Genomic DNA, 21903 nt, shown 5'->3' with positions numbered 1-21903 from the left:
CATTGCTGTGTTAAAACTCTTTTATATTTGAAGAATCAAACAGTTTTAACGCAGATTACAGGTTATCAGTAAAAATGTCAAATCTTTTTTTAAATTACAAAAACGTACATTTCGCTGCGGAGGATGTGAATCTGTTCACAGCAGGAACATTTCAGCTCTGATCTGCAATTCATATGAACTGATGTCATTAGTGATAGACGTCCTGCTGAGCAACAGCAGTGACATGTCTCATTACGCACACAAGGATGCTGCATGTCGAACAGAGAAAAGATGGATTGAGTCATAGCTGGTTTTTACCACCTCCTTGCTCTTCAGCAAATCACCAGACAGCAATGTCTGTTCTCTGATGTTCTTGTCCCAATGCATTGTTTTCATGAATAGTTAAAGTCACAACATCACTAACGCCTGCCTGCCACACGAAGAGGAGTCCCCTGACTCACTGCACAATGGCCAGGTCTCTGAGCGCGTGGCTCCGGTGCTTCTTGGCTTTATATCCGGGTCGTAGAAACTCAATCTTCCTTTTCTTGGCTTCGATTTTGTTCCTGTGCTTCTTGAGTTTCTTCTTGGCGGCGATGTCTGGGTTGGCTACGGCCTGAGAGAAGAGAGATGAGGACAAATGTCAGGTGGCTGCCAAGGATCAAATTAAAGCATGCGTGTGTATGTGTGTCCTCATTCAGATCTGGTATTAACGTCCACCTGGTGAGATTCTGATTTGAGACCAAATTATGTTGTTTTTACCCAGTCAGACTTTACAGACGTGTCTGAGTTTGCAGCAGTGCAACGAAGAAAGATTTGACCAATTTTGAAAAGGGCACATTGACGTTCTCACAGTTTACAGAATGTGGACACCACCTCCAAATGTGATTTGAGAGATCAGATCTCCGGACGGGATCTATGTGTGTAAATTCAACACGTCCTGTCTTTCCTGATTCGTACCTGCATGGCTCTGTGTCGTTTCCGTGCCACTCTCCTCTGTGAAAACTCCTTCTGAACGGCGGAGAAAGCCAGCGAGAATTTCTCCAGCCCCACTTTTCTCTTCACCAGCTCGATCAGCTCCTGTGCCAGGTTCTTCAGCGTGGGGTCTGGACAGAGACAGAGAGCGCGGGTCAGAGTTCGAACAATGACTCTGCGTGTGTGTTCCAACATTTTTCCATTAAGACGTGTGGGAGCGGTTACCTTGTTCTGCGTAGGTGCTGTCCAGCTCTCTGTACAGAGGACTGATGATGGTGGTGAGATACGGGCCGAGTCCTTCCTTCCCCAGGTCCATGGCTAAAGCTCCCAGGAACTTAAACACACACGTTCTCTGTAGGAGAGGAAAAAAAAGAAAATGAAGGTTAGAATTCTATTAATTGACATGTTCCTCCAAGATTTGATAGATATTGTAAGATATTACAATATCAGAGGAACGGGGGGTGGAGCCTGACTGGAGTCTTCGTACATTTTTATAATCAGTCTATCGTCATTGGAGAAAGTGTCTAAATACCAGGATGTTAATCGTCATCAGCCAGAGAACAGGAGTTATTGTGATTACCTTGACGTGAACTTTGGGAGTGTGTGCTGCCTCTCTCTTGGCCATCAGACACAGCTTCTTCATCAACCACAGTAGAGACGGAGGTCGATCATCCTTGTCGTCTTCATCCTCTTCTTCCTTTTCGTTCTCTTCCCCCTTCTCCTCTTCTTCCTTTTCGTTCTCTTCCCCCTTCTCCTCTTCTTCCTTTCCGTTCTCTTCCGCCTCCTTTTCTGCCTCCTTTCCTGCCTCCTTTCCTGCCTCCTCCTCCTTTCCTTCTCCCTCCACTTCATCTTCATTCTCCCTCTGCTGCTCCTGCTCCTCCTCCTCCATTTCTTTCACTTCTTCCTCAGCGGATGTGACGTCAGACTCGGGGGAGATGAGGTAGATCACCTTGCCGACGAACAGCAGGTTCTTGATCACCTATGGGCGGAGCAGAACATGACTCAGTTAAATCTGATCTGGGTCATTTAGCTGAAATATTTCAAAGAGGGTTGTTTAGGTTGTGTTTGTGCACCTGCTCTCCTGATGCTGTGTCCAGGAACTTGGACTGTAGCTGGTGACTGAACGATAACGCCAACTCTCTAATCTAGATGCCAGGAAAGGAAGGAAAGGAATTAGTTGAAGCAATGAGATTAAGAGGCAAAAATGAAAAACGAGTGGTCCTCGGCCTCACCTTCTTGTCCAGGTTGCTGGTGATGAAGGCGGTGGTTGCTGACTGGGAGGCAGCGTCTCCTTGCTCTCCTCTCCAAACGGTGACCAGCTGTTCTGCCTGCTGGGCTGCAAACATCTGGCCAAAGAGCTGCGAGGCCGTCAGCCACACCCAGCAGTGAGGGTGTCGCAGATGGGCTTCGATGTGACCTGCAGGCATTTTAGGGGGAAAAGTATTTTTGATTCAGTTTATGTGGAATGTGGCTGCGTATGCAAGTGAAAGAACAGTTTTTTGTGTGTGTCCTTTACCCCAGATGTTCAGGAGTGTGTCGTCAGGGTTGTGGAGCTGCAGCAGGCCACAGTATTTACAGAGTTTGGTGATGAGAGTCAGATAACTGAACAACAGCCGGTCTGCTCCTTTCTCATCCTGCTCCTCTTCAATCTGAAAGACACACAGTCACAAAGATGCTTTTCCTTTTCTTTAGATATTAAACGACAGGACAGAGATGGTGCGACTGTGTTGACGTTTACGTCTTCGTAGTTGTCAGGGTTGATCTCTTTCTCCAGCAGGGGCAGCAGGTCTTTCAGACGACGGGCAAACTTCTCCTCCTCCACCTCCACAAACAGGCCGCAAATCTGAGCCCCCAGACGCCGCAGGCTCGCCTAGGAGGGGGGGGGGACACCAGTTTAAACTGAAATATTCATATGAATTCTAATGTAACAGGACTGTCACCACAGTTACTATAAAGCACACAACATTCCAACAAAATATTACGAAAATAAAGATAAGCTGCTTATTTAAAATAAATGTTCCCCCTGGATATATATGTACCTTTTCTGCTTTCAGCCACGAAATGACGAGGGAGTACAAAGTGTTCTTGTGGTTCAATTCCAGCTGAGTCAGCAAAGACTTGATGGCCATGGCCGCCATTTTTTTACAGCGCGCCGAGTCGTCATTGACCACGACCAGGGCGAGTGGGGCGAAGAACAGGCCGCTGTACTTTGTCACCAATTTCTGAAAAAGGGAGAAAAGATAATCAGGTCATCAGTAAACCAAGTTTTTCATCTTAAAGCCATTGACATAAATTAAAAATAATAATAATAAAGAAAAGACATGGTTTAATTAATTGATTAGGCCATTATGGGGACATTGTGGATTATATGGGTGTTTCTTTATATGTAAGTGAGGTTAAAATTACAATATACTGCAGTCCAGTCCAGGTGAAGATTACTCACCTCAGGGAAAGACTGGAAGATGAACGCCAGCATCTCCAGCACAGACTCCCTGCCTGTGTCATGCTCGTAGTGCAGCTGAGCCACCACGAACTCCATGTGGAACCTCAGCTTCCTCCCCAGTGGATAGTCCAGCAGGTACTTCAGATAGATCTGCCCGACACAAACAGTTAACTCACTGCCAGAGCAGAAGAATATACCGTCTCTTTACAAACATAGCTCCTCCACTCTCATGTTTGCGTGTGAACAAATTTGACACAGTGTTCGTCTAAATGCATTTTCTTAGCAAACATTACTTGTTGATTTTGTGATTAGTCAATTTCAAATAAAAAGTGTGTTCACCTGTCGACAGTGGATTCTGATCATAGCGTTGCTGCCGGTAACAGATAGCTTGGCAACCTTCGTCAGCACCTCCTCCATCTCTGGAACTACGAGCTTCCTGGACAGAATCGCCTGAATGATACAAAAAAAACACAGAGCGGTTTTATTTTTCTTCAACAATTTTTTCTTAAAGGCTCCAAACAAATAAGCTGAGAAGTTAAGAGTTACCTTCAGGAGGCCAAAGGCGGTGGCCTGGCGTGACTGATCGTAGATGTCCTCTTCAGCGTATCCCAGCAGCACTTGCAGTTGTGTCTCAGTAATGTTGTTGCTTTTGACATTTTTCACGAGTATGGTGATAGCCTGAGAGACAAACACGATAAAGATGGGAGATATAAATATTTTTTTTAATGAGGGAAAAATCTCATTACTCAACAAAAACAAAACAAACAATAATTCATAGATGGCACGTATGTATGTATTTATTTATTTGTTTGTTTTACCTTGAAGCAGCTCTGGACCAGGTGGTAGTTTTCCCCGCGGGCCGCTCCAGCCTTGGAGTAATCCTTCAGCAGGACAAAGAGTTGCTTGGTCAGCTGCTCGGCGTTCTGCCCCACTGCCGGCAGAGGGAACTTCAGCAGCCAGCTGAAGCCCACCAGAGCCTCTGTGATTACCTGACAGGGAGTAGAAGATGGAGGAAGTGGGCGATGGTAGTTATTTGATAGATCAGAAAGGGTTTGATCAACAACAGATACTTGTATAAACATCAGATGCTTGTACCTTGACGTGCATGGAGTCGATGCATTCGAGCAGGAGCTGCACGAAGGGGTCGAGCATTTCTAGAGTCGAGGCCTCGGACGACGTCACAATGGATTTCCTCAGACTCAGGTGAAGCAGCTGAGGGAGAGATGGATTCATACGATGACAAAACACTTCAGTAAAACTTTAGCTTCTGATAAAACTGAAGTTGTAAAAACGGACTAATTTGAGCGGCGTGTACCTTGAGGCCGGCATCCACCAGGATGTGCATGTTGGTTCGACTGCTGACAGGAGCTTTCTGACCTCCTCTCTTCGGGGTCGGAGGCAGGAGCAGGCAGCTGGGAGGGGGCAGTCTGGGGTCGGGGGGAGGCTTAGCCGACGCTTTATCTCTAGAATTACACACACGTATATACAGTGTTGGAAATAGTCGATTGACATAAGATTTAAAAGTCATTGTCATTGAGCTTGTGTGAGCGTGTGTACCGATCTCTCTTGGTGAGCAGTGGCAGACTCTGGCTGATCAGGCCGTGGCACAGCAGTAAGATGTCCTGAGGGGTCATGCCCCCGTTGACAAGCAGACCCAGGATGAGACGCCGTAGCACTGCAACTACCCGGTTACACACCTTCAGACTAGATGTATTCTCCAGAATCTGAAGGGAGGATGATACAAGAGAGCGGAGGAGGAGAGAATCAGGAAAACTCTCAACTACTCGAGCAAAAACCCCCAAACTTCTGCAGGTCTCATTTCCACTCACCTCCTTCAGTGGCAGTATGAGCTTGGTGATGCTCTCCTTGCTGCAGAACTTGGCCAGCAGCTCGTACGAGTCCATGCTCTTGCTGTGTCGAGCCTCCATCAGCTTGGAGACGATCCCCTTCACCTCCTTCTCCTCGGCCACAGCCCCGAACAGCTCATTGTTGAAGATCTGACCGGTATTGAATGGAGAAGAGGTGTAAGAGGCGATGAATACAAAACATGTTGACACCGGCGAACCTATTCTTACTGACAAATGAGAGTCTGTACGGAAAGAGAAGTTCTTACATCGATGAGCATGTTCATGCACGGGTCCAGGTCACCGCTCTTAAGGGTCGGACTGAGGGCAGACAGCAGCCGGTGCACAGTGAATGTTAGAACATGGACCTGGATGGAGGGAGGGTAAGGCGCGATATGAGACAGTGGTTTGAGCCACCAGATTCAACATCAAAGTGTTTGTGTTTAAATCAATTACATTAAACTTTAAATGGATCAGAGTGCGGAGGAGTGCATGTAATCAGCAAGACAGACATATACGTGTATGCTCTTCTCTGCTGTGTATGTGTGTGTGCGTGCTCTTGCCTGGTAACCCTTCACCAGGACGCTCTGCATCTCTTTGAGCAGGTAATGCAAGTATCTGAACCCCAGTGTCTCTATAATCTTCACCAGCGTTCCTCTTGCCACGTCACGGACCTCCTGGAAACGGTTCCTCAGGTGGACACACACCTTGATCAGGATACTGGATATTCATTCATTTATACATACATACACACACACACACACACACACACACACACACACACACACACACACACACACACACACACACACACACACACACACACACACACACACACACACACACAATCATCACTGAAATGTCATATTTTTATCCAAACTATCAAACAACGTCTTAACTGTCCCCTTATCTGAAGATGTCACACACAGAACAGATTCACGTGTATAGGTTGCAATCCTGGATCAGAGGATTAAAAACATCCACAAATGAGAAACATTCATGGACACACAGCAGCGTACCCGGGCAGATTGGCCTCCATGATGTGCTGAGGCAGCGTCTGCATCAGTTTAACCATGGCGAATGCTATCGGTATCCTCGACACCTCCTCCTCCTTCACGTCCTTCGACCTCACCGCCTTGTGCTCCTCATCACTCTTCACCTACAGGACACAGTCACTCATTATGATACTGACGTGTAGTTTTCAGAACATGCCATGAGTCGGCTGTGTGTGCATTGTGTACCTTTGCGGTGAGACACCTGTGCAGACGAGGCAGCACGCTGTCATTCACAGTCCCGTGGATGGCGATGATCAACGACTCCAGCTCCTCTTTGCTCTGTGGCAGCCCGCTGGACACTGCCACAGGTCTAGGAGCCACAGGTCCCTTGGCTTTAGCGCTGGCCGCTTCCTTTGAGACGACATTGCTTTCTTCATCATTGTCCACTTCCATGGGAACATCAGCCGGAGCAGTCTTACTGTCCGTCTCCATTTCCTTTTCATCGTCACTTGCGTCAGATTCGTCTGCTGCCGCTTCATCCACGTCATCTGCTTCGACTGAGACACTCCCAGCTTTTCAAATATGTATTGTTTGATTAAGTTAGTTTATACAAAGTCAAGAAATAGAAATTGCAACGATTGATTTTGTTTTAAATCAAAGAAATGCATCAGAAATTTAAAGTGTAAACTCTCTGATCCAGACATTTGATTTAGACTTGTCACACTAACACAAATATGAGAACATAAAGAAAAGATCTGATTGGTCACTGACCTTCTCTGGCCTTCGCTGCCTCCATTTCTCTGCTGAGGGTCTGGTGGTCGAAATGAAAAGCTTCCAGAACTGTGACCAGCAAACTGCAGTTAGGGAGGGAGGGTGGAGAAAGGTTAATTGTTTGTATTTATATATTTAAATGGAAAGAACTAAGAACATTAAAAATGGTTCAAAGAAGAGGAAGACCCTACCTGACAGCCAGTTTCTGCTCAATCTGTGAAGTCTGCAGGATGTGGACGAAGTGTTTCAGGTAGTACAGATACTTGGACCAGGTCAGCCTGCGACAAACTGCGCCCACCACCTCCACCGATGCTGACGTCATATTCTCATGCTGCAGCACGGGAGAAGAGGAGAGGATCCGACACACAAACAAACTGAGTTATCGCCAGGGGGTTGTATTTCTCTGCCGACAGTTTCAGTCTACATACACTTTTTTCTAGACTCATATGAGGTCACTGCGACCTTTGACCCATGAAATCTGAGTGAATATTTGAATTTGAAAGGATTCTCTCGAGGCGTTCTTATGACAATGCATTCATGAGGCAAAAAAAGACCTTGAACCTTCAAATTCTAATCAGTTAATCGTTGAGTCCATGTGAATGCTTGTACCAAATTTGAATGGATTAACTTGAGGTGTTTCTGAGGTATCGCGTTCACAAGGCAAGAAATGAGTTCTGTGAGGTCACAGCGACCTTGATCTGTGATCTAGTCCATTCATCTATGAGCCAAAATCACAGTTTAAACCTAATTTGAAGAAATTCTCTCTCAAAATGAAATGCATTATGTTGCTCATTGGAATTAAAACTGCTTTCTTTACATAGGTTTGTGTGTAGATAAACCACCTTGATCATCTTTTCATCGAGCAGGGTGGTCATGGCGTACGGCATGATGTAATTCTGCAGGGAACGGGACGTCATCACCACCGTGCCCTCGGTCAGCTGCTTGGCCAACTTCCTCAGCGCTCGACCCCGACGGTGGATCTAAACACAGCGAGACGTGTCAGTGTTTGTGATCAGCAGGAAAATAAAAAGGCAGAGACAAGAGTCAGGGGTCGTCCCTCACCTGGATGTGCTTCATGTGCTCGAAGAAGTCTGACTCCAGGTCATTGTAGTCTGTGAGCTGCACCAGGTCTCTGAACTCCTTTTTGGAGGGGAAGGTCTTCACCAGGCAGGCGAGCACGGTAGTGTAGTCATGCTGTACACTCTGGTAGAGTGAAGGAGACAATATTTTTACATATGTCAGACTGAATGTGTGTTGCAGTCTCTTATTTGATGCAGCTAGTTTGTAATAACTGGAGGACGAGTGTGTGTATGTGTGTGCACCTCTGTCTTGCTGCGGAGCCCCTTGTGCACAGCGTCCAGGATGGTGTGTTGTACGACGTCCTTGTAGATCTGTTCTCCAGCTCCGACTGCTGCCAGCTGGGTGATGACTGCAGACAGACACAAGGTGGCGTTGTCTGCCAGGGACATGTCACAGATCTGCACCGAAGGAGAGACAAGTTACGTTCAGAACAGCGTTTAACGGCTGTTCCATTCGCAGTTTCTTTTAAGCACCGGGGCGCATTGACTGATGGGTATTTTGTCTTGTCAACTTCCGGCGAACTGATGAACTGTCGTTCAGTTCTCCCACCCACAGTTCCCAGTTGCCTTTGAACTGAGTATGATTGCTACCTATGGAACAACAATCTTACGATGTTATGGCTACTAGTTTAAACAGTGAATCTGCACCATCAAGTACTGACCTCGTAGGTGTGGAAACAGTTGTAAATGATGGTGCTGATGTAGTCCAGGTCCAGAGTCTGCATGTCTTTGACACGTCTGGTGGCGTCTTGGAACGCTGTCAGACGCACGTCAAAGTAGATCTCGTCCAAGTGTCGACTGTCAAACGCGTTAAGCTGGAGAGCAGGAAACAGTAGTTTTATGTGACTCATTGTAACATTGTGAAGCTGGTGATTACTGTGTGAATACTAATACATGATGTACATGTAATAAATGATCTCACCTTTGCTGCTAAATCAGTGATATATTTGAGGGAAGGTTCCAGATCGGACAGAGTCTGAAAATAGAGCAGCACAGACAGAGTAAAAAAACGATTCACATATTGTGTGAAGACTTTATTCAGTGGAAACATTATTTAGTCTGGATTCATATAAACAGTAAAGACCTGCATCTGCAGCAATTCACTCGTCTCCTCGAGTATAATATTCATGATTCACAGGGATTAATGTCCTTCACGTGATTATAGAGGGTGAAAGTCTCCTGTATGTTTAAAAAATGTTTTGAAGAAGAGAAAAATAAAGAGGAAGCTTGTACAGATTTCTTTCTTTTCTTGTCTTTCATGTCCAGCCTGTAAAACCCAGACATTTATCCAGGCAATCAGAGGTTGGAATTCAGAATCTAATGGTGTTCAATCTATTCAGTTACTGTGTTCCTGTAATCACTGTATCTTGTTAGTCTTTCTGTCGTACCTGGAAGACGTTGGTGAGGGCCTGCCGGGGAAGCTTGTTGTGAATGACGGAGAAGAGTTTGCTGAGCGGGCGCAGGAAGGTGGCGGGCTGCACACACTGTCTCATCAGGTTCTGTACGGTGGCTAGGACATCGATTTCTGTCTCCTGAAACAAACACAAAGAGAGGTGAGGGACTCATGCTTTTCTCAATATCTGCACATACTTTCTCTTTCACTTGAAACAGAAGGCCGAGGCCCTGACCATCACACTTACATTTTTAAACACATAATATTACATGAAATAGTTTTTCTATAAAATCATGTGAGTTCTTATAGAACAGAAAATAATGATTAGTTGGTCGTACTTGAGAGTTGTTTCCTTTCTGCAGGTACATCAGCAGCAGGCTGATGAGCACTGAGCTCTGCTCTGTGTCGCTCACAAACCGACTGACCCTGGGAGAGAGAAAGTGACACATCAAGAGAATGAACTCTACTGTATCAGCTTACGTCCAAAGAGAGGATTAGAGTTGAGCGTGAACTCACTTGGAGAGGATGTTGAGCTCCTTCGCCACCTGCGCTCTGAACTTCTTCTTCTTGAGCCGGTCGCTGTTGCGTACAACAGAGGTGAGGTACCGCAGCAGAGTGGAGATGTGAGGCAGCAGCAGTCTGGAGCCCTGAGTTAATGAATCTGGAGGAGATACAACACACTTGTTTAAATTTGGCCAGCAAGAGCAAACCTATTTCAATCTTTTAATCAAAAGGCACAATCTGCTAACCTGCAGTGATGAGAGCGCCCTCTGCAGGCTGCGGGAACACACTGTTGTTGACGCTCAGCTCTGTCTCCGTCTCCGAGGCAACAAAGTCATTGGCTGTTGCTAGAGACTCAACTATGTCCAATACCATGGCGATGATCGGTTGGGAAGTGTTCTTGGCAGAGAGGAGGGCAAAGACGTTTGTGAGGACATCACACTCTGAATGGTCTGGTCTGTGCTTGGCCAGAAGGGGGAAGTACCTGAGACAGAGAGAGGAAACTGCTGGTTAACACTGCTGGAGGATGAGTGGAGGGATAGATGGATGAGAGTTGTGATGGAAATAAGACAGAAAGAGAAGTTAAAGTCTGACCTGGCATTTTTGCACCACAAATGGACGAGTTTCAGCAGAGGGGTTGGAGAGTGGATGCTCTCTGTGGGCAGACGACACACCTGCACAAAACAAGAAATTCAAACTTCTAGGTGACCCAGAACTCTATGGACAAAGAATACAAACACAAGCAAATCCCAAGAAAAACTAGAATCACAGCCCTGGGGTTGTATGCCTCGGCCAATCAGTGCAGCTTCAACTTACATACAATTTTTTCAGATTCATATAAGGTCACTGTGACCTTTGACTTTTGAGAACTGAACTCAAATCAGTTTATTTTTATGTCCAAGTGAAAACTGCGCAAAATTTGGAGACATTCCTTCATGGAAGACTTGACAAATGTTCAAGATACCAAAACATGTTTTGTGACGCCATATGACCTTTTACCCATTTATCTTGACTGGAGAGAGAAGCTCTCTACAATAATCCATTGTACCTGTACACAATGGGAGGGAATTCCCCTGCTGTGTTCCTGAGACTCACTGTTCACGAGGCAAAAAATGCAAAAACACAAAAAGTAGTCTGTTACATGTACCTGAGGCCAGACCACAGCCTGGAAGACAGCATCCAGCTCTTCTGGGCTGAAGCTGTAGGAGTCAAAGGCGTCAAAAAAGTCCAGGACCCTCAGGATGCCGAGTCGCCTCAGGTTCTTCAGAGGACTGATGCACCCTGCTCTCAGCTGCAAACAACAAGAGGTTTTTAAACTTCACTGAGGAACTTGTTAGAAAACTTTACTGCTCACACGGTAATGCAAGAGTCAAACATAACATAGAGACTAAAGCCATAAAAACAAAGCAAGAGGAAACCTGACCAGGTACAAACTACAATTCAGAACAAACTTTACAACAAGCGTTACCCATACAAACTCTTCAACATACTGTAAAACTCAATCATGTGTATTTTAGGGTACATTTGGAGATAAGAAAACTTGAAATAACACAGAAATACTGCAGCTGCCTCAGAACAGCTTCAACCAATTTAATTTTGCATGCTTAGGATGCTCTCAAGTTTTTCTAGCATCAAACTTCTAATCAAAATCAAACTTATCAGAAAATGATTACTTGGACAAACATCAGTGTGACAGCAACTACCTAAAATGACAGAAACTTTGACTTTTTTGTTTGGTCCATGTCCCAACTGCTAAAATAGAGGAGGTGACATTAGTAAGTTATACTGCAGTCAGTCACTAGGTGGCGATCAAAGACACTTGGGCAGTATTAAATGCATATTTAGCAAACAAACAAATAACTTTATTGATTCTCCTTCCTGGTTACCTGGTCCCTGTTGTCCAGGACGTTGGACACGGAGGCGGTGACACACAGCAGGATCTGCAGCACTTTGGGCAGGTAGATGTGGATGAGGTGACCCAGTTTCTGGATCACAACGTTGATGATGTTCAGGAGGCTGTGCTGACGGCCCAGCGGCAGGATGGCGCCCATGTCTGTCTGAGCAACGGCCCTCTCCACCGCTTCCAGACAGGAACCTGAGGACACAGGGAAAGATCGTGAATGGAACTTCTACTGATCAAACAGCTTTATTATGAGTCTCAAGAAGTAGTTTATTCAAGAGATAGTTGATTTTTTTTTTTAGATATGTGAAAAACTAAAAATGTTGTCCAGAATATTCTGTTCTTAACACAAGTTGATGCGTTTCCTGTAACTTCTTTTATTAAGGTTTTATGGTCAAACCTTGGCTGTGATGGCAGACGGGCTCCAGCAGCAGGTCGATGAAGATTCCCAGCTCCTCAGCCTGGCAGCCGGCCAGGAAACGCAGGATGATGGAGGAGCGGGAGGCGGAGGAGGCTTTCCCCTGGAACTTGCTGCCCGCTTTGCTGCGCAGACGCCCAAACAGGATCCTGTATCATGGACGGCAAAAACAAGGCTGATGAGTGAGAGAATGTTAAAATTTAGATTCTTCTACTGTCCTACTTTATGATCAGAGAAAAATAATTGTTTATTAAAGAGCGTGACTGCTGTTGAGAGCAGCGGAAAAAGACTGATTCCATGTAAATGAGTGAATGAATGAAACAACAATGAAAGTATGGGAGACAGACTGGCTGGAGACATTGTGATGTGACAACATCTTCATGCTTTCAAGCAGATGAAAAGAAATGTAACTGTGTCTTTGTGTTCCTTGGTTAATATGTAACCTCATGGGTGTTTAATAAAGTTCAATAAAAATAGGTGGTCTGAAGCCAGTTCAAATAGCTTGAAACCTTTTAGAAACACACGTATCCAGTTTCTGGATGAGGGTGAATTTATTGAGGGGATATGTACTGCTCTCATGTCTGTTATTTACAGGCTAAATACAAAGCTGAAGTTAATAGAAGACAGAGCTCAGAATGTAAAAATAGAGAGAGTGGTATAAAGCTTCATCATCAAACACAAAAGATATTTGTGCATCGTGCACGCACGCACGCACGCACACGCACACACACACACACACACACACAGTACCTCATGAGCAGAGGGATCAGTCTGACTCTGTGTGAAGCATCAACCACTCCTGTCTCCTCAGAAATGTTGAAATGGACAATCTCCTCCTTGAAGTGTTTGTCCTGCAGAAGCCTCTCAAGATTCCCCCTGAACACACACACACAAATAAACAAGGTAAATCCCCTGGGACCACAGAGCAGCATTGGTTGCTTATCAGTGTTTCCCACATAATTCTATTCAACATATGGCGTTAGTTGAGGCGTACGTGCAGGAAGGTCACTTACAGCTACTCTGAACTATGATGTCTGACTGTGTGGACAATAGAAAAACAGCTACACAAAGGAGCATCGGAGCAAAACACCAGAGATCTCTTATTTTATTATGCGTGTAAAGTGTAAAAAACACATTTGGTTCGATGTGAAACGGTGACAGGACAGATTATAAAATGGCGAGCTGCCACAGTGTAGATAACTAATGGGAATTGCTGATTAGAATGACTCAACATCTTGTTTTAAAAAGCGGCAGACACTCAGACTTGTGTTGAAGAAACTCCCACTGGGCCTTGATGTTGATTCATATTGACTTTACATCGATACAAGAAGTGAAACATCATACTGCCTCCCCGAAACCACACATCTGTCTGCAGGTCGGCTGGATGTACAGGAAGGGGACGGCTTGATACCAGATAGTCGAGGCCATAATGACAGGCAGAGTCAGGACTGAAGTGGAAGTTAACATTCCTCTGTGTGTAACCAAAGAAGTTTAATGACGAGAGTAGGACTTATCAAAGAAGCTCACAATGATCCCATTGAGGAAGAGGGACAAACCGGGAATCAGAAACAGAACTCGGATTACTGTACATGAGTTTTCCTGTCCATCTTTTAGGGTGATTATGGTACTTTTCTTACTTGTATGGTACAATGTTTGGGTCTTTGTATGTGAGAAGACATTCCAGGGCCACTCCCTGAATCTGCTGGTCTTGATGGCAGAGCAACTGAAAACAGACACAGAGAAAAAAAAAAGTTTGGATTACTGCTCTAGATATGTTCACATTCAAGGGGAAACACATCGATGTTGCATTACAGGTTTTTCTTTCTCTTTTCTGTGTGTCTTCTTCATTCCCACATGTTTTGTATATGTAACAACGGAGGAAGATGTACAATATGCGCTTGTATTCATATCTTGCAATCCAAGAGCGGGTGGGCCACATGCATTGACATGAGACAGAAATAAAAAATATATGTATGTGTGTGTATGTAAACAGATCTATGGGCTGTGTTTAGATTACCTGGTTATAGAGCTCACTGAGACTGGCCTCCAGGTAGAGAGAACGAGGATTGGTGAATTTGGCGAAAACTCTCAAATGGACAATCAGCTGTCTGTGGGAGAAAAGTGAAATCTCGTTTAAAAAGATTACACAATTAGCAGAGGTCATCAACAATGTGTAGATTCATTGTTTCTACGGTTCTGTTTATAAGTTGCTTTCAGCCCAGTCATACATTCATTCACAAATTCATGTGTGGAGGCTGTAATTAGAAATTGCCTTTTTAAACACCCAGCAACATTAGCACTCATGTTTCTGTCCACCTAATGAATGTTAATCAATGTTCATTCTCCTTGCAGCTCTCTTTTTGGTCTCCTCCACCTTCAGAAGGAAATACACGTCTGTTAAATGCTCCATTATTCTAACCAGCTAATGTTAGCTGCTCACTTGTCTTCCTGCCATGTGGTGCTGACCAGTTGGTTCACAGTGGGTAACTAATGTCTTACTTGGAAGCAGCTCTCCTTGGACGTGCCTTCTTCTGTTGTGGGCCTTTTTCCTCCACACCCTGCTCGTCTTCCTCTCTTTCCTCCTCTTCATCCACAGCCATCCCAGCATCCTGTTGGGCAGCATCATTCCTTTTCCTCAGGTCCTGAGTGGGGGCTACCAGCAGGTCGGCAGGATAAAACTCATTCCTGGCAACCAGAACGAAAAACATCAGCACTTCATATTTGGACTCCTTTTCCACAGATCTACACTTTGAAAATGATCAATTAGGGGGAAACTTCTTTCTAAATCGACGCTGCTTTCACTGACCTGATGAACCTGAGCAGCAGAGGACTCAGTTCTCGGCTGCGTGGTTCCACTCTGTCAGGAAACTGGGTCATGGCGCGCCACAGCAGGCTGCGGAAGTTGGGGAAGTCCGTCCGGTCGTTGGGGTCACAGGTCAACTTCAGCTGCTCAAGGAACAGCACCCCCACGTCCCCACTTTCAATGACATTACAGCCTGGCTCACTCTGAGGACTAGACTCTTGCTCATCATCACTGACGTCATCTTCATCACTGTCCTGCAGTTCCTTTTCTAAGACAGGCAGAGAGAGGAGATTTAGTTTTCTCACTTTGCTCAATGCATATTTTATATATATCTAACATCGAGCCCCAATCTGTGTAAGTTAGCATCTAAGACCAACTAATGACAATATGTTGCACCAGAATCCAGCAGCCCAGCAGGGAGACTCACCTGCCAGCCCTGCCACCATCTCCAGAAGTTCATGGTAAACGACCCAGAACTCCTTGTTGTCCATCCCTCTGGCATGGGTCCTGTGGAAAGGAAAGAAAACACAACAGTTTGAATATTTGTCATATATATTTAGACAAAGCTCTGTAAAATAAACATATTCAAAGGTATAATACAATGTCAACAACCAATGATACGACTCATGTTTAGAAATTAGACATCTTCACTTTATATGACATACTTCCCTACTGACAATAAGAGAATCACTTTAATTAAAACGACGGAAATCTAAATTCAGCTGACTACTCACACAAGAAGTTCAATGACTGCGTCCCACAGTGGCCTGAAGTTGACAAACAGCATTGCGATGAGATAACGCAGAGGCACCTGAAAGAAAAATGTTCCAGGATTATCAGGTGTAATTTCACTACTTTTATACCTACAGCAGCAACAATTAGTTGATTAATGGATCAGAAAACGACAGAAAATGTATTCTGAGACTATGTTGATATTAAAAAATCTTATTTGAAAAGAAATATATTTAAACAGCCAGGAGTAGTAGTCTCCTTGTACCTGCTGGAAGGTTCCTGGCAGTCCCTGTGGCAGGCTGCGCTGCACCAGGTCGTGTCTGAGCTTCCGCAGGTGAAGCAGCTTGTCTCTGTAGTCCTGCACCGAGGCCGGCACCAGTTCTGCCTGCAGGCAAACTGCAAACACTGGCTGCACGTCCACGTTCTCCTCACCCTGGACAAGCACATGAGCTTATTGCTTAATATTCATAAAACCTCTGTATTTGATGCAATTGGGGAGAATGTGGACAGATGGCTGTACCTCAGGCTGTGGCGGGAGCTCTGCCTCAAACTGAGAGAGGATCCTCAGAGTCAGAAGACGGATCTGAAAGAGAAAACAATCAGCTGATAAAACTGAAGGAAAAACAAGTAAATCAACATCTTCAAATCTTACTTTTGTATTTTATTATTCATATTTGTCTTATATAATTTGAGTTAACCCAAACAGTTCTTCTTCAGAATAGGAGCTGTTTCTCTTTGTTTAGGTGATCTTTCAAATCTCAAGGGATCCAATTTGCCACTCGTGTGACTGGAGACAAACCTTAGAGATGTTGGAGGAGAGGTTGGCGTGCAGAATATGGTAGACCTCTAGCAGTGCATTGTGGGATAGATGCTCTGAAACGCCGCTGAGTGACATGCGGGTATAGTAGAGGTCTCCCAGCAGCAAGGCGGACAGGTTAGTGGGAAACCTCCTGTAATAACAGTGATAAATGTAACTGAACGTGGAACAGGAGAAGAAAATGGGTTTCATTGTTTAGTACGATGATGGTGCAGTGCAGACCTGAGGATTGAGGTGATCTTGTCCACAGTAACCAGAGAGAGGAGCTGGGCAGAGCCGTCCAGACTGAGGAGGCAGCTCAGGGCCTGTCTGGCTACAAAAAGACCAGCTGGAGGGGGGAGGAGCAGGGAGACGGGCTACAGTCAGTTGAATGATCCACAAAACTGGACGAGCAATTCAAAATATTGTTTGTGGAAAGACGATGAAGAGAAACAGATTTATCTGACAGTGGGTCAATTTCCTCTAAACCTTGTTTCCCCTAGAATTATTGGGAAAACATGAGGCGCTCAGAAATGCAAAAGCAGTGAGGACAACACTGCTGATTTGCATTTACATTGTGCATTTATGTTTCGGACAGTTACCATACATGGGACCTTTAATGAAGAAAACACAATATAACAAACCTTTTCCCAGTTTCTCTGTCTCAATCTGACACAAGAGGTGGTTTAAGAGAGCGCTCACAGCAGGAACAACGCTAACAGGAGACAGCGGTCTGAAAAAATAGATGAGGAAACGATAAATATAAAGACATAAGACAGATCTTTCAACAATCCTTGCAGGCAAGTAAGAGGAGGGAAGTCAGGGAGCAAAGTTCACTGTTAACTACAACAGTCCTCTAGATACTTGATTATTTTACTCTGAATCTTTTTCATTCATATTGAAGCAAAGACAAGATGTAGAGAAACCACCTGAAAAATATCTCTGAGAATAAGAAACTCTGACCAGGAGACCTGAGGAATGTGACAGTGCATCCATGTGTGTGTTACCTGATGTGTGGCAGCAGCATCAGGGCGGACCAAGGCAGAGACAGGTCAGCGATGGTCTGGTTCTGCTCCTCAGGGAATTTAATCAGGGACAGCACCAGCTCCGGCACAGTCGGCTGCTCTGGTGTCATACTGCTCACCTGACCCTCCTCCTTACTGCTCAGCGCACTGCTGGAGGAAAACAGCACAATGACAATGCATAAGTTGGACAGCGAGAGACTTTTCAGGCCTTTAACTTGATTTTAAAAGCGACAGTAAAATATTTCAGGTGTACTGAAGCATCTCACCCTGTGCTCTGTCCGGTGAAGAGCAGTGGGTAGGTTTCAAAGGCCATGGAGCCGTCTGTCGGGGGCGGGGCTTTAGCCAGGATCAAGCTGACCAGCACCTCCAGGCCACAGTGGCGAGACAGGGCGTCTCCACAACTCAACAACCCAGCAGTGAAGCGCAGCAGGCAAGGGAGGAAGAGCTGCAGGAAGATGTTAGACCAAGTTCAGACTACAAGGATTTCAAAGTCGTCAAATCACTGTGCGGTTCACACGACACAACTTGTTTGATGGGGATATTTTGCTAGGAATCTAATCGGAGGAGACAGGCCTTTCAAAATGCATTTTTGAAAATTTCATAAATAGTGATTGGCGACCACCCATCAAATGCTGATTTGGACCCGATCAGGGGCGTCTGTCTGCAAGTTCCAAAGTTTGTCAGCCACTGGAAAATCAGGCCAAAAATGGTGTGGTGTGCAGTAGGCAATAGTGTCAGGGAGACACAGGCAGACACACAAACAGAGGAAACCACTGAATATATCTCACTTGTGACGACTCACCTGCTCAAACTGTTTCATGGTGAACATCTCCTTGGTGAACTCTAGAATCAGGTCTTGTCCCAGTCTGCTGCCAAACACCTGTGAAAGAAAAGTCAAAAGTCAAAAGTCAGACAAACATGTACACACACATTCACATTTCTGAACACTACTACATAACTTATAAATTGCCTGTGCCACTGATAAGATCTGCTTTAGAATGGACATGAGTGTGTTTGTGAAAGTCTGTTCACAAACAAGAAAAAAAAAGACTTTAAACTTTAAAAGGTTCAGAACCATTGTATTAAAATTAGCCTTGAAACTTTTTTCTAACCTTTTGAATGGTCTCCTGGATGAGGGACTTGGGCAGACTGATGTTCTCCCCGAGGAGCAGGGACGAGATGATCTGGAGGAGGAGGCGGGAACAGGGAACCGACAGAGCCGAGCTCTGAATCAACCGCAGCACCGTCTGCAGGCACGGGAGAATAAGATGGTGAAAACATACAGTGGAAAGGGACAAGCTGCACGATGAGACATTTAGATAACACAAACGATTTCCTCCTCTTACCTGGCAGACGGCTTCTGGCTTGGTGACCTTGGCTCCGTCTCTGTGGGACGCCAGGGTGTGGAAAATGAACAGCAGCCTCTCCAGCTGATCTGACGCCTCGTCTGCCTCCTCTCCTCTCACCTCTACGACAGCGAGGACCTCCACCACACTGACCTGTGTATGCAGACACAGCTCCATTAGTTACAAGAGAAGAAAGTAACTTCACACAAGAATCACACATGAAGGGATGAAATGACCTGAATAACCATCAGTGGTATTTGTCTGAATGTGTACCTGATGTTCTGACAGTGTTGCTTTACCTGTAAGGACTCCCATAAAACCAGGAAGTGTTCTCTGTCGACTTGATCGGCTGCGGCCTGGGCCATGTGATCCAGAGCGTCCCTGACAGTGTCCCAGGGCAGAGAGACTCCTGGGTTGGTTGTGGGGCCGAGCTTACGCAGGGCCACAGGGAGAGCCTGGAGGGAAGCGTTGCACAGAAACTGAAATTAAAACTACGCCATGACATCTACCAACACTTGATTTCTGAGGCTGAGACCAACAAGGCAAAGAAAGGCGAATTTTCCGCACATGACCAACCATTTAGTTCACATCTAATAAAAACAAACTCACATTAGCAGCGGCAGAGTGGAACATGTTTCTGACTCCTTTGCACATCTCAAACAGCAGCTGGCCAGCTCCTTCTGCCTTGTCGGGGTGCTGCTGCAGGTCTGAGAACACATGGGTGAGCAGGGCGTCGAGATCTGGAACCTGCAGGAGGAAAAGATTTATGAATTCAATACTGACGACACCTGCGTACAGAAACACAGATGAGGATACAGCGTTTCAGACGATAAAAAAGACACAAGGAAGCAAAACCTGAATTCTTGTTTGAAGTCACTCACCTTTCTCATCAAAAAAGAGAAGCTCTCTGCGGCAAACTTGCGGATATGTTCCTTCTTGTGTGACAGCAGAGTGCTGTACAAACTGTGAGATGGAAAGAGGAGTTAACGTTAATCGAAATGTAACTTGTACACAGTCTGACTGCCAAAAACACACCACAGTGTAGGTCAGTGCTGCAGTAACGTATTGAGGGCCTGGGACAGCACATAAGACTTATTTTGCTTTTCAAACTTAAATGTGTCCTATATGGACATCCTTTTCTTGAACTGAATTTTAAGTATTATACATCTAAGTTTTCAGACAGATTTCTGATATTTCATTTGTACAGCAGAAGCCATCAATGACCAGCTTCAAAGGAAAACATGTTCCCCCGGCGAAACAGAACATCAGACTCCAGCGGACTTCTCACCTGTAGATGTTGGTCATGTCCTTCACCATGACCCTCCACAGGTACTTGTAGAGGTAGGAGAGGCAGGTGAAAGCCCACTCCAGGACCTCTGTGTCCTTGGTCTCCAGCAGTGATGTGATGAGAACGAAGAAGTCAGGGAAGTGAGGATAGAAGTCAGTCTGCAGGTCTCTGGCCAGCTGAACCACCAGGCTGGAGGGAGAAGTAGCAACAGAACTTGAGTTACAGCCTGGTAATGTTTAAGTAACAGTGTTGATTCCAAAGCAGCGAAAAAGAACCAACAAACAATAACTCGTTCTCCTGGCTGAACACTTACTCCAGCAGAGGCTGGTAGGCCAGGCTGTTCTTCACAGCCAGGTGTGTTTTCAGAGTCCCCACTATCGTCTCCTGGTGGAAAACCAGCATGTTGAACGACTGGCTCTTGTTGGACACCTCTTTCGAGAATGTTGCTGTGGAGGAAAAGCACCAGAGTCACATCAGCTGCAAGAACATATCATTTCTCAGATTTAGCAGAGGAATGATTGAGCTTACTACAGCAAATGATGTGACATTTCTTTCTAGTGTATACGTACTGAAATGCTCGGTCAAGTTGAGGTCTCTCCATTTTGTCAGCCCTTCAGAAAAGTATGTTTCTACTTCCTGCATCAAGAGCAAATAAAAACCATGAAAACGTGGTTATCATTCACCTAATAGATGGGAGTACTGATTAAGGTATCATGATCACTGACTGTACAAACCTCAGCATAAGATCCAGTTCTGTCGATGCGATGGACGACATCGATGTTGACATTGGAGAGTCGTTCAGCAAAAGTGAGAAACTGAACGTGACAAAGTCAGAAGAGTTTATATTCGGACAATATCATATTCTACAGTACAAATTTCATCAAAAGCAATTTAACAAAATAAACACATAAGTAATCTTCTTGTCAAATGTCTTGCGGTTTGTCATAATCTGCCCATAAAGAGGAGTTTATCTATAAAGCATTTTTCTGGTGTTGATTTTTACAGCACAGTTTTTGCCATTCCCTCATTCACACACACATTCGCAGGGTGCATCTCCTTGCAGCACTGTCTCTGTCACACATCACTCACACACTGTCCGCACTGCCTTCACGGGCAATGTGCGGTTCAGAGCCAGGGACCGACCACCGACCTGCAGGTACAGACCCTCAGAGGTTAAATACCTGAAACCTAGGAGGATCTTAAACTTGGATGACTTGCCCACATGCACATGTAGAACTCCTGAGGTTTCACAAACTTAATTAACAACCATATATTTGTGAAATCACCACTAAGTTCACCAGATCTTCCTAAAGAACTGTGCTGTATGAGCATCACGCTGCAGAGTGTGTGTGTGAGTGTGTGTGTGTGTGGCCCCTCACCCTGAACGTGTTCTCTGACTTGTGATACGAAGACTTGGACTTGATCTTCATCTTTGCGTCGCTGCCTGATAAAAATACGAGTTATGTTCCGAAGACTGGCGTGCGATCGAAGCGATTCATGAAAACTACACGCGTGTTTCTTCCACTAGCCGATGTTACAACTGTTTACACACACGCCGACACCAGGACGCGGCCATGTTGAACAGTGCATTGTGGGAGATTTTTTCTCTCCCAACGTG

General features: G+C 45.2%; 1 protein-coding gene across 3 annotated transcripts; it reads right to left on the bottom strand.

Annotated features, from left to right (window-relative positions):
• Nucleotides 1–6: 6 nt before the first annotated feature.
• Nucleotides 7–21887, bottom strand: utp20 (UTP20 small subunit processome component). Of its 3 annotated transcripts, XM_069520357.1 has the most exons (62): nucleotides 21665–21887; nucleotides 21020–21100; nucleotides 20855–20921; nucleotides 20599–20731; nucleotides 20286–20474; nucleotides 19879–19960; nucleotides 19607–19744; nucleotides 19297–19452; nucleotides 18998–19150; nucleotides 18764–18898; nucleotides 18454–18531; nucleotides 17918–18096; nucleotides 17634–17801; nucleotides 17271–17359; nucleotides 16870–16975; nucleotides 16630–16780; nucleotides 16351–16413; nucleotides 16096–16263; nucleotides 15833–15909; nucleotides 15526–15605; nucleotides 15102–15366; nucleotides 14795–14980; nucleotides 14313–14403; nucleotides 13933–14018; nucleotides 13046–13171; nucleotides 12278–12444; nucleotides 11864–12072; nucleotides 11125–11268; nucleotides 10572–10651; nucleotides 10226–10461; nucleotides 9993–10137; nucleotides 9815–9902; nucleotides 9472–9615; nucleotides 9006–9059; nucleotides 8746–8898; nucleotides 8327–8482; nucleotides 8067–8207; nucleotides 7847–7984; nucleotides 7196–7335; nucleotides 7005–7087; nucleotides 6480–6805; nucleotides 6258–6397; nucleotides 5802–5958; nucleotides 5508–5606; nucleotides 5224–5391; nucleotides 4952–5118; nucleotides 4710–4857; nucleotides 4490–4606; nucleotides 4213–4383; nucleotides 3941–4072; nucleotides 3734–3844; nucleotides 3395–3544; nucleotides 2991–3173; nucleotides 2690–2821; nucleotides 2468–2600; nucleotides 2184–2368; nucleotides 2025–2096; nucleotides 1719–1930; nucleotides 1532–1685; nucleotides 1177–1303; nucleotides 937–1082; nucleotides 7–592 (listed from the first exon to the last, which is right to left on the bottom strand). In XM_069520357.1, exons 1-62 carry the CDS (start codon nucleotides 21713–21715, stop codon nucleotides 437–439), a joined length of 8562 nt encoding a protein of 2853 aa, XP_069376458.1. In that variant the 5' UTR covers nucleotides 21716–21887; the 3' UTR covers nucleotides 7–436. The 3 variants fall into 3 exon arrangements, with proteins under 3 accessions (XP_069376458.1, XP_069376456.1, XP_069376457.1); XM_069520355.1 differs by having other exon boundaries at nucleotides 1532–1930; XM_069520356.1 differs by having other exon boundaries at nucleotides 1532–1930; nucleotides 17634–17798.
• Nucleotides 21888–21903: the final 16 nt, after the last annotated feature.

The sequence above is a fragment of the Paralichthys olivaceus genome, chromosome 23, assembly GCF_024713975.1.
Source record: "Paralichthys olivaceus isolate ysfri-2021 chromosome 23, ASM2471397v2, whole genome shotgun sequence".
NCBI lineage: Eukaryota > Metazoa > Chordata > Actinopteri > Pleuronectiformes > Paralichthyidae > Paralichthys > Paralichthys olivaceus.
This window is presented reverse-complemented; position numbering and strand designations above follow the sequence as displayed.

What these genes read in the sequence shown, in the direction of transcription:
- utp20 (XM_069520355.1), bottom strand. Translation starts at nt 21,715, where the DNA reads ATGAAGATCAAGTCCAAGTCTTCGTATCACAAGTCAGAGAACACGTTC. An exon ending in AGGCTGTGGTCTGGCCTCAG is followed by an intron (nt 10,652 to 11,124) that starts GTACATGTAACA and finishes TGTTTTGTGCAG; the next exon opens with GTGTGTCGTCTGCCCACAGA. An exon ending in TCTTCCAGTCTTTCCCTGAG is followed by an intron (nt 3,174 to 3,394) that starts GTGAGTAATCTT and finishes TCCCTTTTTCAG; the next exon opens with AAATTGGTGACAAAGTACAG.